General features: G+C 38.6%; 2 protein-coding genes across 5 annotated transcripts in view; one reads left to right on the top strand and one right to left on the bottom strand.

Moving 5' to 3' along the window:
- The window catches only part of Sbspon (somatomedin B and thrombospondin type 1 domain containing), a 33714-nt gene extending 31486 nt beyond the window's left edge, over window positions 1–2228 (top strand). The window contains exon 5 of the mRNA XM_008848884.3: window positions 1429–2228. Within this exon, the coding sequence (XP_008847106.1) occupies window positions 1429–1546 (118 nt within the window). The 3' untranslated portion in view covers window positions 1547–2228. The remainder of the gene's footprint in view (window positions 1–1428) is intronic.
- A 7544-nt stretch (window positions 2229–9772) lies between these two features.
- Window positions 9773–14640, bottom strand: part of Terf1 (telomeric repeat binding factor 1) — a 39435-nt gene continuing 34567 nt past the window's right edge. For all 4 annotated transcript variants that reach the window (XM_008848882.2, XM_008848883.2, XM_029553973.1 and 1 more), the window contains one exon: window positions 9773–10825. In XM_008848882.2, the coding sequence (XP_008847104.1) occupies window positions 10649–10825 (177 nt within the window). In that variant the 3' untranslated portion in view covers window positions 9773–10648. The remainder of the gene's footprint in view (window positions 10826–14640) is intronic.

Here is a 14640-nt window from a genome sequence, read left to right as displayed (position 1 = left end):
TACTTTACTCTTTGGTTATACTTTCCTTTTGGGTGTTTAAGACCATACAGTTGGCCCAAATAAACCAATTTATTTTTACTCTTAAGGTCATTTGAGGAGGATTTATTCCTCAGGGGTCACATGGGCTTGGGAGGAGCCCCTGGCTCCTTTCTTTTACCAGTTCCATCTATGTGAAGATAAGTTAAAGGTCCTGTTCGATCGTGGCTGGCTTCACTTGGAAGCATGGAGGAAATGTTTCCTCTGTGTTGACTTTCCTCTTTGTAGATTGGACACTGGTTCAAGACCATCTGGTGGGGTCTCCTTGGCCTCCCTGAACAAGAGGACAGGTGACTCACCGCAGTTACAGGACATTTTGAGAGATGCTCCATAGTCCCCTGGAACTTAGTTGATCTTGGAGGTCAAGGAGCAAAAAACTGTCTTTTATGTCCCTCTGACCAGATTAGTATAGGCCTCAAAGTGTGGCTGTTAAACATCCAAGAAGGTTAGTTCCACCAGTCTGGTACTTTCAATTAGTATGGAGCAGATTTTTGTGAAAGAATTGAGTTCAAGCATTTTGTCTCCCTGCAAGCCTATCCCAGTCCTGCACTTACATGCCAGTTAAACCTAATAATACAACTCATAACTAATAGAGGAGTCACTGAGGCAGTCAGACAAGGACCAATTTAGTTATGCACAGATGATGGTTTTCAGCATGTCCAGTGTGAATTAAACTGGCAAATTAGATTAAAAAGTAAAATATTGACCTTTCCAGTTAATCGTTATTTGCATCGTTTTAATATTTAACAGTTTGGGTGTATGTTTATGAGTCACTTGGGCCCAACACTGTCTACTGAGTTCACCATATGAGCAATAAAGTGGGTAAGGAATTCATATCAAATGAAACTTAATATTTAGATTTAATATTTTTCTGAATGCCCCATCTGTATTTTGACTTTAAATGAATTTATAATTCAATTTGTACCCAATAAAGAAAACATTTCAACTCTGGTTAATATATGAATGACTTAATGAATAATATTTTTAATTATTTGACTTTGCTCTTTTTTCGTCCTTTATTTTTTAATTATTATTATCAAATCAAACAGTTGGAAAGGAATGAAAGAGACCATTTGGTTAGGTACTCTTGAGTTAAACATACAAAACCACCATTTTCTCATTTGTAGCACTTACATTCAACTGGGAGAAACTGATAAAGAAACCCCTAAACAACTCTCTCAACCTGAGAGTGTCCTCGAACAGGGCTTAATTGATAAGTTGCTGTGATAGAACCTAAGAAAGATAAATCCCCTTTGCCATTAAAAAAATTGATTCATAACATACTTCAAAACTGTGTGATCACAATCTTTAAAAACATGCTATACTTCTGTAAATTAGAATTGCCCTTGGTATGCTTTCAATATAACTAATATTTCTAAAATATCATTTCAGGAATCAAACTCTCCACTGGCAAGCCATTGGCAATCCTCGATGTCAAGGAACCTGGAAAAAAGTGCGGCGAGTGGACCAGTGTTCCTGCCCAGATGTCCATAGTTTCATTTTTATATAGAGTGCCAGCTAAACATTTCAAAACATGCTTGAAAAATATGCTGAATATTGCCAAGCTGTGTTTAATGCTTCAAAAACCTTCAAAAATGGCCCCAAATTTTTGGGCACTTTGCTGTTGAGAAAGAAAATTTAGGGGAAAGTTCTCAAGGATCACAGTATCTTTGTTCTTTTATTGCTGAGCTGAGGACTCACACTAAAATCTCCTATTGTTCTTAAGTCCTTGACCTTGCTTCTGGTCACGGGACACATGTCTGTTGTCACTAGAATCACTACCAGGAGCTCCGGCTTTTGGCAAGTTGTTAAGGGCATCTATGTCTTGTTTCTATCTTTGAAAGTTTCTTACTTTAAAAATATATATACATGTATGTTTGCTCACATATATACTTCCCATATATTATCCTTTAAGTGCTAAAATAATAATTTCAAGCAAATTGTTAAATGTTCAGTAGTCATTTTGTAAGGAAAAGGTCGTCAGCCATGGTCAAAACTTTTTTAAAAATCACATATGCAAGTTTCCAGTGGCCTGAAAGCTTCTGCTTCTCTATGTTCATGGACTAATCCTGGCTCTTACAATCTTTCCACCTCTTCTGCAATGGTCCTTGAGCTATGGGTGGATGAGGCTTAATGTGGGAGTCCTATCCAGGGATACATACTCTGTACAGGCTCTTAATCTTTAAAACTTGGCCAGTTGTGGCCTTCTGTGTGCCTCACACTCTGCTATATAGGGAAACTTCACTGGTGAGAGTTGAGGGATGCACTAGTTTTCTCTCTACCCTCTGTTCCACTACGTTCTGTGAACCTTAGGTGCAGAGGCTTCACTGTAGATATGTCACCTAGGACTGGGCATCTCTCAGATGTATATTCTCTGTGTCTGACCAGTTGTGGGATTCTGAAGTAGCCTCCATCTATTGCAAAAAGAAGCATCTTTGAGCACAGGACCCATGCCAACTCAATCAGACAAGGGCCCAGAGTGGAGAGAGGGAAAAGTGTGGTGGGCTGGCCGTAGTCTGAGGACTTCTGGAGACTGATTACTACTCGGTGTGGGAGAGTAGACCTTATTTACGATCTCTAGATAAGCTGACTAGACTCCAGTGGATGAATTTGCACCAAAGGACATCTGGGTATAAATGCAAGACTGAACAGGACTTAACATGTATGATGGAATATATGAGATCTGGTGGGGGGGCATGTATAAGGGAGGGAGGAGTCTAAATTTGATTAAGAACTGTTGTATGAAGTGTACAAAAGCTCAATAAAAATTAAGAAAACTTTTTTGAAGGAGAAATTTTCTTTGAGAAGATGAATCAAATATTTAATAGAGTTCCTCATTTTCAAGAAATTTTGGCAGCAATGAATGAGCCAAATGCTTTGCGAAAATTCTGCCACCATTCATATATAAAACTATTTCCAAAGTTTAAGGCCTGAAGTAGAATAAAACACTCTTTTACGGTGCAGCTTTCATGTTTATTTGAAAGATGCTTCTGATTTTTTACGCCCAAACCTCTTTTTTTTTTTTTTCTTATGTTTGGGTGGGAAGCAGAGGTGTTGATAGGATACATGGATTTTACTGCAAATGGAAGATCAATGAACTCAAAGTGGTGTGTTTGTGGATCTGGGATGGCAAGCCTTTCTGCAGTCCACTGCAGAGCCTGGCCAGCATCCTATGCAGGACTCTGCCTTAGTGAAGCGCCCCTGACAATGCCAGACTCCACTGTATGACTTTAGCCTGGTTTCATTTTGAAACATGTTTTAAAACAGATTTTTACTTTTATTATTTTTATTTTCTGTGTATGCGTGTATTGCCTGCATGTAAGTGCATCCGTGTTGTGCAATGCCCGTAGAGGTCAGAAGAGGCTGTTGGATCCCCTGGAACTGGAGTTACAGATAGCTGTTAGCTGCCATGTGGGTGCTGGGATTCGAACCTGGGTCTTCTGCAAGAACAGCCAGTGTTCTTAACCACTGAGCCATCTCTCCAGCCCCCTTATTATTTTTATTCTATGAGTGTATTATCTGCATGTATGTAAGTGCAACCCGCATTGTGCAATGCCTGCAGAGGTCAGAAGAGGGTGTTGGATCCCCTGGAACTGGAGTTATGGATAGTTGTTAGCCACCATGTGGGTGCTGGGAACTGAACCTAGGTCCTCTGCAGAAGCAGCTAGTGCTCTTAACTGCTGAGTTATCTTTCCAGTCCCCCCCATACCCCCCAAAACAGTTTTTTCTTAGAAAAATTGGATCTTGAGATTTAAACTGTATAATTCCTTTGGTTTCAATTGAGTTACTTAATTATTCACTAACATGGTTAACTAATACATATATTTTGGTACTTATCATGAAACAGAATGCCAACAGTAAGCTTTAAAAGGCTCCAGATGTCTCCGATATTTAAGAGCGTATTTCTGACTGTATTTTCATTTATCTGTCAAAATTGTTTTCATGGAAAATTAATAATAAAAATTTGAACTTCAGGGCTTGAAGATGGCTCAGTAGTTGAGTGTTTGCAGAGGGCTACAGTTTGGTTCCCAGCACTTACATTGAGTGGCTCACAACCACCTGTAACTTCAGCTCCAGGGGGATCCAAAGCCTCTGGTCTCTGAGGTCACAGCACTCAAGTGCACACACATACGTGCATGTAAGTAAAACTGTATAAAAATTGAATTTCATCAAAGCTAGCAATTTCAGTATCAGCATCGTTAGGTGATTAGAAAATTTATAAAGCAGGAGTTTTGAAGCTATGTCTGTGTACTTTCTAATATTACTTAAATTTTATGAAGTAAATTAGTTTTATTTCTGTTCACATTTATAAAAGCCCTTCACTTGACTTAAATTCTAGACTACTCAGAGAATGAATAAAATTTTGCCAAAACAAAAAATTCTCTAGAATCGACAGGTTTAAGTATCATGCCAACTAATAGCAATATAGTTAATGATGTATTTATGATTCCAATGTGTATTGGTTGCATAAAGTCAGTTTTTCATCTTATACACTTAATTTTTGTTGCATGGCCACCAATTATTTCAATTTTTATTATTTTTATTCTTGAGAACATGTTGTAAGTAGACATAACAGTTATTGTAGCAAAGCCCTAAGAACTGTTCAGAACTGAAACATGCAGGCTAGAGATTCATGAAGAATCAGAAGTTTTTATTTTTTGAAGTTAATAACCAAAGTGTGTAAAGACCTCCTGGTCTTCTCTAAAGAGTTGCTTAGTGTTAGGGTCCTTTCTGCAGGCACCCTACAGCGTTTTATAGACTCAAATATCACTTATTAGACTTGTTTTCCAAAAGTACATGTGGAAAGTCAGTTGAACAAAAATAGGTAAGCTCATCTGAAAAGGGAAAGAAAATAGGGGTAAAGATCTAAATGATAAATTCAAACTGGAAAAAAGGGGGGATGTAGACTAAAAGGAGCTGTAATATCAGTCTCTTTTTAAGAGTCTGTTTCGTTGTTTTTATGTGAGAATGTCATACTATATAGCAATTCCAAATTGCCTGAATGTCTTTTCACGTAAGAATTTTAATTATCCATCTTTTCAAGGTAAGCATAAAAATGATGTCAAATAAAACTAGTTTTTGCCTTTTCAGAACATTCTAGTGGCAGTCCATATAAACAATTTCAAGCCGATTCAGAAAGCTAGGAGTGGGGTCAGGCTGTTTTGCCTGCGTGTATATACGTGCACCATATAGATGCCTAGTGATGGTAGAGGCCAGAAGCGGGCGTTGGATCCCCTGGAACTGAAGTTAAGGACAGGTGTGAACCTCCATGTGGGTGCTGGGTACTGAATCGAGGTCTTCTGGAAGAGAAGTGCTCTCAACTGCTAAATCATCTCTCCAGGCCCTGAAACAAGGTCTTTTCTACATAACCTAGCTGGCCCAAAACTCATGGCAATCCTCCAACCTTACCTTCTTGAGAGAGTTAGGATTATAGGTGTGAACCATCATGATTTTCAAGAAGAGGCTCAGGGAAGTTGACCAAAGTAGATCTTGACATTGAGCTCCTGCTGTTTGCATACATTTAGCACATGGCCTACCACATTTCACCACAGTTCATTCTGAAATTAAGCAGTGTTAAACAGGGACTGTCTAAATAACTCAGTAGTTAAAAGCATCCTCTACTGGCCTCCATAGGCATTGCATGCAAAACACTCACAGAGAAAAAATCTGGATGTGGTGGTACCCACCTTTGGTTCCAGCACTCAGAAGGCACAGGCAGGTGGATTGATCTCTATGAGATCAAGACCAGCCGGGTCTGCATAGTGAGTTCCAGGTCAGCTGGGGCTAGAGGGAGACCTGTCTTAAAAAAAAAAGTATTAAACACACATTTAACCTATTTTCTATTCAAAATTTCAGATTTATATTTTTCCTCAAAATTACTCATTAGCTTGCTGTTCCTCTAACAGCTCGTAAACGATGTAGTGTTCAGCCCTTGGCAGCAGTAGAGAGGCTTGGATTTGGAGAAACATGAATCTTCTTGGTGTCACGGACCATTGATGACTCTTGGTGGGGGCGGGTTGGGGGTGAGAAACAGACACAGAACAACACATTTCCATCACAAGTGCTTTGTGAGGAATTCCTGTACATCCCACTATCCCCTGCAACTAGACTTCCAGTGCTATGGAGACTCCTGACCTTGGCTTCCATATGCTAGGGACATCAACATGTGTGGAATAAAGGGAAGAGAGCCTGCCTGAACAGTGATGTTTCATTGTGGATTATCAGCAGTTAAATGAAAGTTCTGTCACTTACCAATGCAATTTTGGGCAAGTCAAAATAATCTGCAACTTGACTCCTCTATGATGTGCAATTTACACTGTCCTACTTAATCAGTTTTGCAAGAAATAATGCATGGATCATGAAACACTGTACCAATATATGGAGTTTTTAAGATAGATGTGAGCCGCTCAAAGACCCAAGTGTAAAGAAAAACTTACTTTTAAAAGTAAGCATCTTTTGTACATAACAGAAAATCACTATTCTTTTTCTTTGAGAATTACAGTATATAAGCCATCCTATTTCTTGTGCCAAAACATCTTCCACTTTTGCTCTTTCAACAGTTTCTTCAACATTGCCTGGCTGAACTGCCATACACATTGGGGGTCCTCTTGGAAGAGATCTGACTGGTCCTGGAGGAAAGGGGGCTTTTTATGCTCCATGCTCTTCAATAAGAAGGTCAGAGGTTCAAGCCCAATGCTGAGGTACTGAGCCTAAGAGGTTGTGGCGAGTCAGCGTCTTTTAGATTTGTATTCCAAATTCTCATCAGCAGGCTGGTCTTGGAAATTCAACCTGTTGACTTAGTTTAAAAGTGGGTTGAGGGCTGAAGACATAGTGAGCAAGAACCTAGGTTCTACTCCTAACATAGAAAAAAGTGGTTCAGCCGGGCGTGGTGGAGCATGCCTTTAATCCCAGCACTCGGGAGGCAGAGACAGGCAGATCTCTGTGAGTTCAAGGCCAGCCTGGTCTACATAGTGAGTTCCAGGACAGCTGGGGCTACAGGGAGACCCTGTCTCAAAAAAAAAGTGGTTCAGAACTTGGAAGAGAAAAATAAAAAGACAAATTCACAGACGGTTGTGGCACTTGCCTGAAATTCTCACATGGGAGAACAAGGCAGAAAGATTGCAATTTAAGGCCAATCTAGAATATACGGGGAGGCATTCTTTTTTTTAAAATATTATTTTTATGTGTATGAGTGTATTGCCTGCATGTAGGTAAGTGTACCCGTGTCATGCAATGCCCGTGGAAGACAGAAGAAGCTATCGGATCCCCTGGAACTGGAGTTACGGACAGTTGTTAACTGCCATGTGGGTGCTGGGACTCGAACCCGGGTCTTCTGCAAGAACAGCCAGTGTTCTTAACCGCTGAGCCATCTCTACAGCCCCAGGGAGGCATTATCTTAAAGAACCAAAAATGTGTAAAAGTTTTCAGATTCAGAAATAATTTCAGTCAAAACAAGGCTCAACAAATTTTAAAGGTAGGAGCAACAAACAACAACCTGTAACTGAAAGCTGACCTACTATAAACCAGTTCTGCCAAACACAAGTAACCATGCTTGACTGCCTTGCAACAAGCTCTGAATAGTCTGTCTTCATTTTTCAGATGGTTTTAATAACTCAAATGCTCATTAAAAGTATAATAAATGTGACAAGCATATAATGGATTATGATGTAAAAAAGCAAATTAGCTAGATCCAATTTGGATCCTGCAAATACCCTGAGTGAAAGGGATGCCAGCAAGAAATACCTGGAGCATTTCATTTAATTTCCTTAATCATCAACAGGCCAGAGTAGGAAAACCAAACAAAGCACTCTCCCATCTTTTGCAGAATGGTTTGGAACTGGAACACTCCTTCAACCCCGTTCAAGATATCTCTGCCTTAGCCTTTGCCTCTTGCTTCCAGAGACCCTAAAAAAATCAGAGGTGTAGGTCCTGAGTGCTCCTGAGTCTTTTCTGAAAGCTTGTCCGATACTAGGCATGGCCTTGGCTTTCCAGATCCCCAGGTCTAAAGAGGGGTCCTAAGTCCCACTCTATCCTGTCCTCACCTTTCCTTCCCTGGCTTTTTGCTGCTTGCCCCAATGGCTACAGGCAGTATATCTTTAAGTGCTTTAAAATTTTATTTTTGTTAGCATACAAAGTAATGACTTTCATATGGCATTTTCATACGTTAGCATAACTTTGTTCTACATACTCCTCTTCTACTCCTCCCAGCCATGATACCCATCCTCTCTTGTACCGTTCTTTCATGTCCCATGCTAAATCTTTATTCTTAGCCCTCCTCACCTTGCATCTCTTCCTTCCTTCTCATAGTACCTCCCTTTCTACATTTGCATTCTCTGCACACACACACACACACACGTGTGTGCGTACAAACCTTAATCTAAATTCTGCCTATGAGAACATACGGTGTTTGAGTCTGGCTTGTTTTGTTTAACATGATCTCTAGCTCCTTCCCCTTGGACAATCTCAAACTGCCCATTTGAAGTTGGTCTAGCCTAGAGGTGGTTAAACGAGTTGAACTTCAAGGCACAAGCAGGTCAAAACAAAGTACAATTTTGTGAAGATTTGCACTGCATTCTTTGGTACCCACAAGCTGCCCTAGGATTGCACTGCTGTCACAGAAGCTGCCAAGCTAGGGAGGGGCTGGGTGGTACATAAGCAAAACACCAGTTTTCATCGTTACTGGACTTTCTTCACTAGGCACTTCTCTGGTTCTTCTATTTATTTATTTTTTTAAGCTATTAGGAGTTCTAAGTAGTTCACACAACATGCTCTGCCCTGATAATGGTGCCACGTGTGGATTCCATTTTGTGAAGCAGGTCTTAAATCCAGTGTTTGATCATTCCTATAACATTCTTATCATTGCATTAGTGGGCATATCTAGCTCGTAAGGTTGTTAAGATTGATGATTACTTTTCTCTTCCAGTAGCATGCATGGCACCTAAGCTAGCCAGTAGGGATGAAGCTTCCAGGCCAGCACCTGCTTGATTTCTCCATGTTTTATGACTCAAGTATGCCTTGTCTTCAGCAATAGGGTCTTACTGTCAAGTTGTGGTGGATAAGTAAGCAGCGACAATAGTTTGTGAAGTTTGTGCTGCAGGGGGTGTGGGTGGGAATGGGATGTGTGGTATCTATGAGATCCCATTGGGAAACAACTAGAAAAGGTAGCCCATTCCTGGTAGTGGGGTTATTATAGTTTTACCAAACATTAATAGCAAGGAAAACTGGGCAAGGAAGTTTTGTAATTCTTGCAACTGCATGTGAATCTATAATTATCTCAAGAACAGAAAAAATTTTTAAGTAATTCAGAGGATTCAGACTGGAGATGTTTTAGGAATATACTATTTTGTAATTATTTTTATGTATCTAGGAGTTATATAAAAATGCTATTTAAATAAATCTCAAATAGCTATTGAGGCTAGGGAGATGATACAGTGAGAAGCACTTGCCACTAAGCCTGAGTTCAATTCCCAGAATCCAATGAACCCCACATGCTGGAAAGAGAGGACACCCCCAACTCTGACCTCCTCCACATGCACTCAGCCCACACTAAATTATAGCACTTTATTATAGCAATTTGGGTTTGAGGAATATGGAATGTGTTCAGAATGAAGTTGACTTTCAAGTCTATTTTCACTCAAGCTGTCAGCATTGGGGCTAATCATCAATGTCTGATAATCATGGTGACAGTAGCATGTAATGAACAGAGCAGACTATGTCAGGAAGCATATAGCAATCATTCGTGATAAATAAAATTGTTTATTACATATAGGACAATATAACTTTAAGAACAAAGGGAAAACAATGCATGACACTAACGGAAAATTGGAGCGATCACACCATACCAATAGGGATTTTTAAATGTAAATTCTTACCTATTTGCTAAATATAGCACATAAAACTCAAAATGATGAATGATCATGGCTAATACAGACTTAAGGATTTACACAACGCTAATTATACCCAATATTATTATATTAAGTATCAGAGAACCCAATATCAGTTTTAAAGGAGTTTTATTTTAAACCACCTTTGTTAAAGCCTTAAAACTTAAAAGTAAAATTACTCCTGATGGGGATACACAGCTATTCTTGCAAACAGAATCAATTCTGTCCTAAAGCAATACTATTTAGGTTCTTTCCTTTACTTGGAAGTACTGAGCAGAAAAGTCAAGCATGTAACACCTCGTAAATTACTATGAGTACTTATCAAAGGACTATCATAATTCATTTCTTTAGAAAATTCATTTTCATATGGCACCTTATAAGGCTAAAATTAGTTTATAGACAAAGAATAAGTAAATAGAAATATCCCCTACATGGATAAATACTCCCCCCCTTTTATCAGGTTTCTACTTTTCCATTAAAACAGGAGTGGGGAACTGAATTTGGTAGGGTTTAACCTAGAAATATTTTACCAAAATACAGATTTTTGAAGAATACAATGATGGCATATAATTTTACCTTTATAGCACAAATCCACAGTAATGAAGTTATCACAGAAAAATAATGCTTTAAACAAAAACTTTAAATTACATCAGTGACCAGCAAGTTTTAAACAAAATGCAGTAATCAAAGTATTTAACTGTCCTTTTATTAAGCTGTGGCAAATACAATCAGCCTTCGGTGTCTGAGGAAATCAGTTTTAGTTTCTTCATAGTTCTCCATCTGTCTTTTAACATGACACTTGTTCGGTTGTTGAACTTATAATGCGACAGTATTTTAGCCCAGTTTCCCTCTCCGTATTTCTTCACACCATACTTCAAATTCTTATCCTCTTCCCAAAGCCATGCCTTTTGATAAAACAGCAGTTACTCAAACATTTTTTAAAAAGAATGCATCTACTATAAATGAAACTTACTACAAAGTAATGCTTAATTTCTTAAAGATGAAAGAATTTTTATTTTCTTATTTTTATAGGATCTTACCTTTGTCACATATCATTTTAAGGGTAATTATTACTGTTTATTTCATACAAACTCAGTTACCTAATATTTGACAGTCAGAAAGTGAGAGCTCCCAACCCATCTGACTTTATGGCTCATATGATCTCGTAAGAGCTTTCATACAATCCTTACTAGTATACCATATCCCTAAAAAGAGATACTTCATTAATGAACTCAGTGAAAATTCTGATTTGCCTACACTGTGGGAAGCATACAGAAAGAGAGAGAGGAAAAAAAAAAAAACTTGTCTTTTGCAAGACATTTTAAAAACTACAACTACTATAAATTTAAATGTACACTTTAAGTTGGGAGAAAATGACAGAAAAAATTTTAAATGGAATCTAAAACTTTGCACAGAGAAAGTACTAATATTTAGCTATAGGTGACTAATTATTCTTTCTTTAGGCAAGATAAAGAGGGATTTGACTGTCTGAATCACACAAGAAAATCTTGTTTATCCACTCTCATTTGGATAACTACTATAAAAATAATAAAAAAAAAATTGGTGAGGATGTGGAGAAAGTGAAAGCCATGTGTACTGCCAAAGGAATGTAAATGACATGGTCTCTCTGAAAAACAGTATGGTAGTTTCTCAAAAAATTAAAACTAAAACTAGCATATGATCCAGAAATTTTACTTCTGGGTACAGAAAGAAGAAACTTGAAAAGATATCTGTACATTGATGCTCAGTTGCATTATTTATAATACTAAAATGTAGAGGTAAGCCATCATACATTAATAAACAATCAACATAATACAGAATATTATTTATCCTTAAAAAAGAAATTCTGATATATTACAACATCATATATAACCCTTAAGAACATTATGTTAAAAGTCACTCATATGAGGTACCTAGAACAGTCAAATTCAGAGACAGACAGGCAGAAGGGTAGTTGTGAGGCAAGACAGCAAAGGTGGGTGATGAAGAATTGTCTGATGGGTCCAATTCTGTGCATAGGTGGTGAAGTATGTTTACTGCCACTGAATTGTACACTTAAAAAAATTCAAGGTGGCCTGAAGACACATATGGCAAAACTTTCTTATAGATAAGCCAATACCAGAAAACCTGGCATGAGCATAACCAAAGCCTCTGCAGGTTTGCCTGAGTGTCCACAAGCCTGACTCCTCTGCTTTATACCTTCAAAATGATGATATTCACAGAAGACAGCTTGTGACAGGAATTCCCGCTATGTAGTCTTGGTGGGGGCAGGGGGAGCCTACATTTCTGCAAGGTATTCACTTTTCTTCCTAATGGAATAAGTTTACAAAGGGCTCTTCAAATTCTGATGAGGCAGGCAGAAGTAACTGTTTGTTTAGCAGACAAGAGAAAAAGCTATCCAATTTGATATGGACTATTTAAAATTAAAAAAAAAATTTAAAAACCTATTTTATTTTTTTATTCTTTATGTAAGTGTTTTGCCTGCATGTACATAAGTGTACCTGTGTTATGCAATGCCCGTGGAGGTGGGAAGAGGGCGTTGGATTCTCCTGTAACTGTAGTTATGGACGGATGTTAGCTGTCATGTGAGTGCTGGGAACCAAACCTGGGTCCTCTGCCAGAGTAGTCAGTATTCTTAACCCACTGAACCATCTCTCCAGCCCCTATTTTAAATAAAAATTTAAGGAACTGAAAATCACAAAACAACATAAAATTAAATCTGCCAGCCACCTTCTGAAACAAGTTCCTACCAAAAAGTCAACAGTGCATAGATGAAAAACTTTTTTGACAAAAGATGCAGTCACATGTTTAGCACCCATATACTTCATAGATTGTATGGTTGATACCTTATGTTCTGTTTTGAATACAGGAAAGAAAAACTTTTCTTGATACATGACACCTGCAATCTATTTCTGAATACTACTGGGAAAGATTATATGAGGTAGGGATTTGTAGTTCCCAGTCTGATAAGCAGAGTATTTGGAAATCACCAGTCCCATCTCCAGAAGAAAAACTGGAACAAACTGAAAACTAGTAGGTCTTCTTAGATCCATCAGAAAATCAGTTATAAGGCAAACTGTTTGCTTGAGTATTATAGATATGGAGAATCACAGAAATTACTGAAAATTGGCTGTGTTCCAGGTCTAGTGAGATGGAGGTAGGAGGATCAGTTCAAGGTAGGCCTTGATTACACGCAAAGAATTTGAGGCCAGTATTGGCTATAAGATACCATGTCAAATAAATCAATAAATAAATAACTGGGAGCAAAGGTCAGGAACAGAAGTTTGTAATTGGAGTCATTACTGGCAGGAACAATGAACTGGTGCTGGGTTAGCACATATGAACTTCAGAGTGAAAACGTCTAGGGGCACAACACTTTTGTGAGTTTTACCTTCAGGAGCTCCATCAGGTTTCATACAAAAAAAGATTATAGAAAAATCTATTGTCACTATGCATGGTGGCACTTGGCAAACAGAGGCAGGCAGATCTCTGTGAGATCAAGGCCTTCCTGGTTTACATAGTGAGATCCAGGCCAGTTGGGGCTATAGGAGGACCCTGTCTCAAAAAGACAAAATAAATAAGTCGAAGGTCCTGCTTGACTGTGGCTGGCTTCACTTGGAAACATGGAGGAAATGTTTCCTCTGTGTTGACCCTCCTCTTTGTAGACTGGACAATGGTTCCTACAAAGAGGAGGGTCAACACAGAGGAAACATTCCTCCATGCTTCCAAGCAAAGACAGCCATGGTTGAGCAGGACCTTTGATTTATCTTTACATAGGTGTAACTGGTAAAAGAATGGAGCCAGGGGCTCCTCCCAAGCCCACGTGATCCCTGAGGAACAGATCCTCAAATGACCTTAAGGGCAAAATTAAATTGATTTATCTGGGCCAACTGGATGATCTTAAACACCCAAAACGAAATTATAACCGAAGATTAAAGGGATCAATGTAATTCTTTGAGAGTGCATGTGTATAGCTAAAGGCTACATATAATAAGAAACAATGCCACTCAGGAGATACCTTCCTCTGTTGGCCAGGGGGCTCTGAGAGACTCTCAGACAGTAACCCAGCATAGAACTGGGAAAATTAACAGTAGACCCCAGTCCTATTTAAAGGAATATTGACAACTGATTGCTGCTAGATAAGAAACAGCTGATCTTCATAAAACAAGGATCTCTAGATAGGCTGACTAGAATCAGCAGATGGACAAGCACTGGGGAATGGCTGTGGTGCCAACAACACAGTGGACAGTAACAGGGATGACAAAGTATATGGGCTCCAGTGAGGGGTGGGGGAGACTATGGGATGGTATCATTTGGGATAGACACTAGCAGGGATATGAGAGTATAAGGGCTCTATTGGGGGGAGGGAGGCTATGGAAGGGTGTTATATAGTAAGTGGGCATAAAAATAAATTTTTAAAAAATTAAAATAATAATTCTTCAAAGCATAAAAATTTGCTCCTTAATAATTAGTAGATGTGAAAAACATTACCATGGAAATCTACCTGATGACTTTATATCCATGCTCAGGTGCCAAGGATCTCAGAAAGACTGTGACTAGTAATAATCAGATACACAGAGATTAGAGACGCATGTGCAGACATCTAAGTGTTAGTAACACTAAAAATGAGCCTTTCTGTATGAAACAGTATATTTTAAAATGAAATGGAGATCTTTTTTAAAGGTTAAAACCTCACTCAATTTTATGTCTTCTAGGATTT

This window comes from Nannospalax galili, unplaced genomic scaffold (genome assembly GCF_000622305.1).
Source record: "Nannospalax galili isolate Female #2095 unplaced genomic scaffold, S.galili_v1.0 scaffold102, whole genome shotgun sequence".
Classification (NCBI taxonomy): Eukaryota; Metazoa; Chordata; class Mammalia; order Rodentia; family Spalacidae; genus Nannospalax; species Nannospalax galili.
This window is presented reverse-complemented; position numbering and strand designations above follow the sequence as displayed.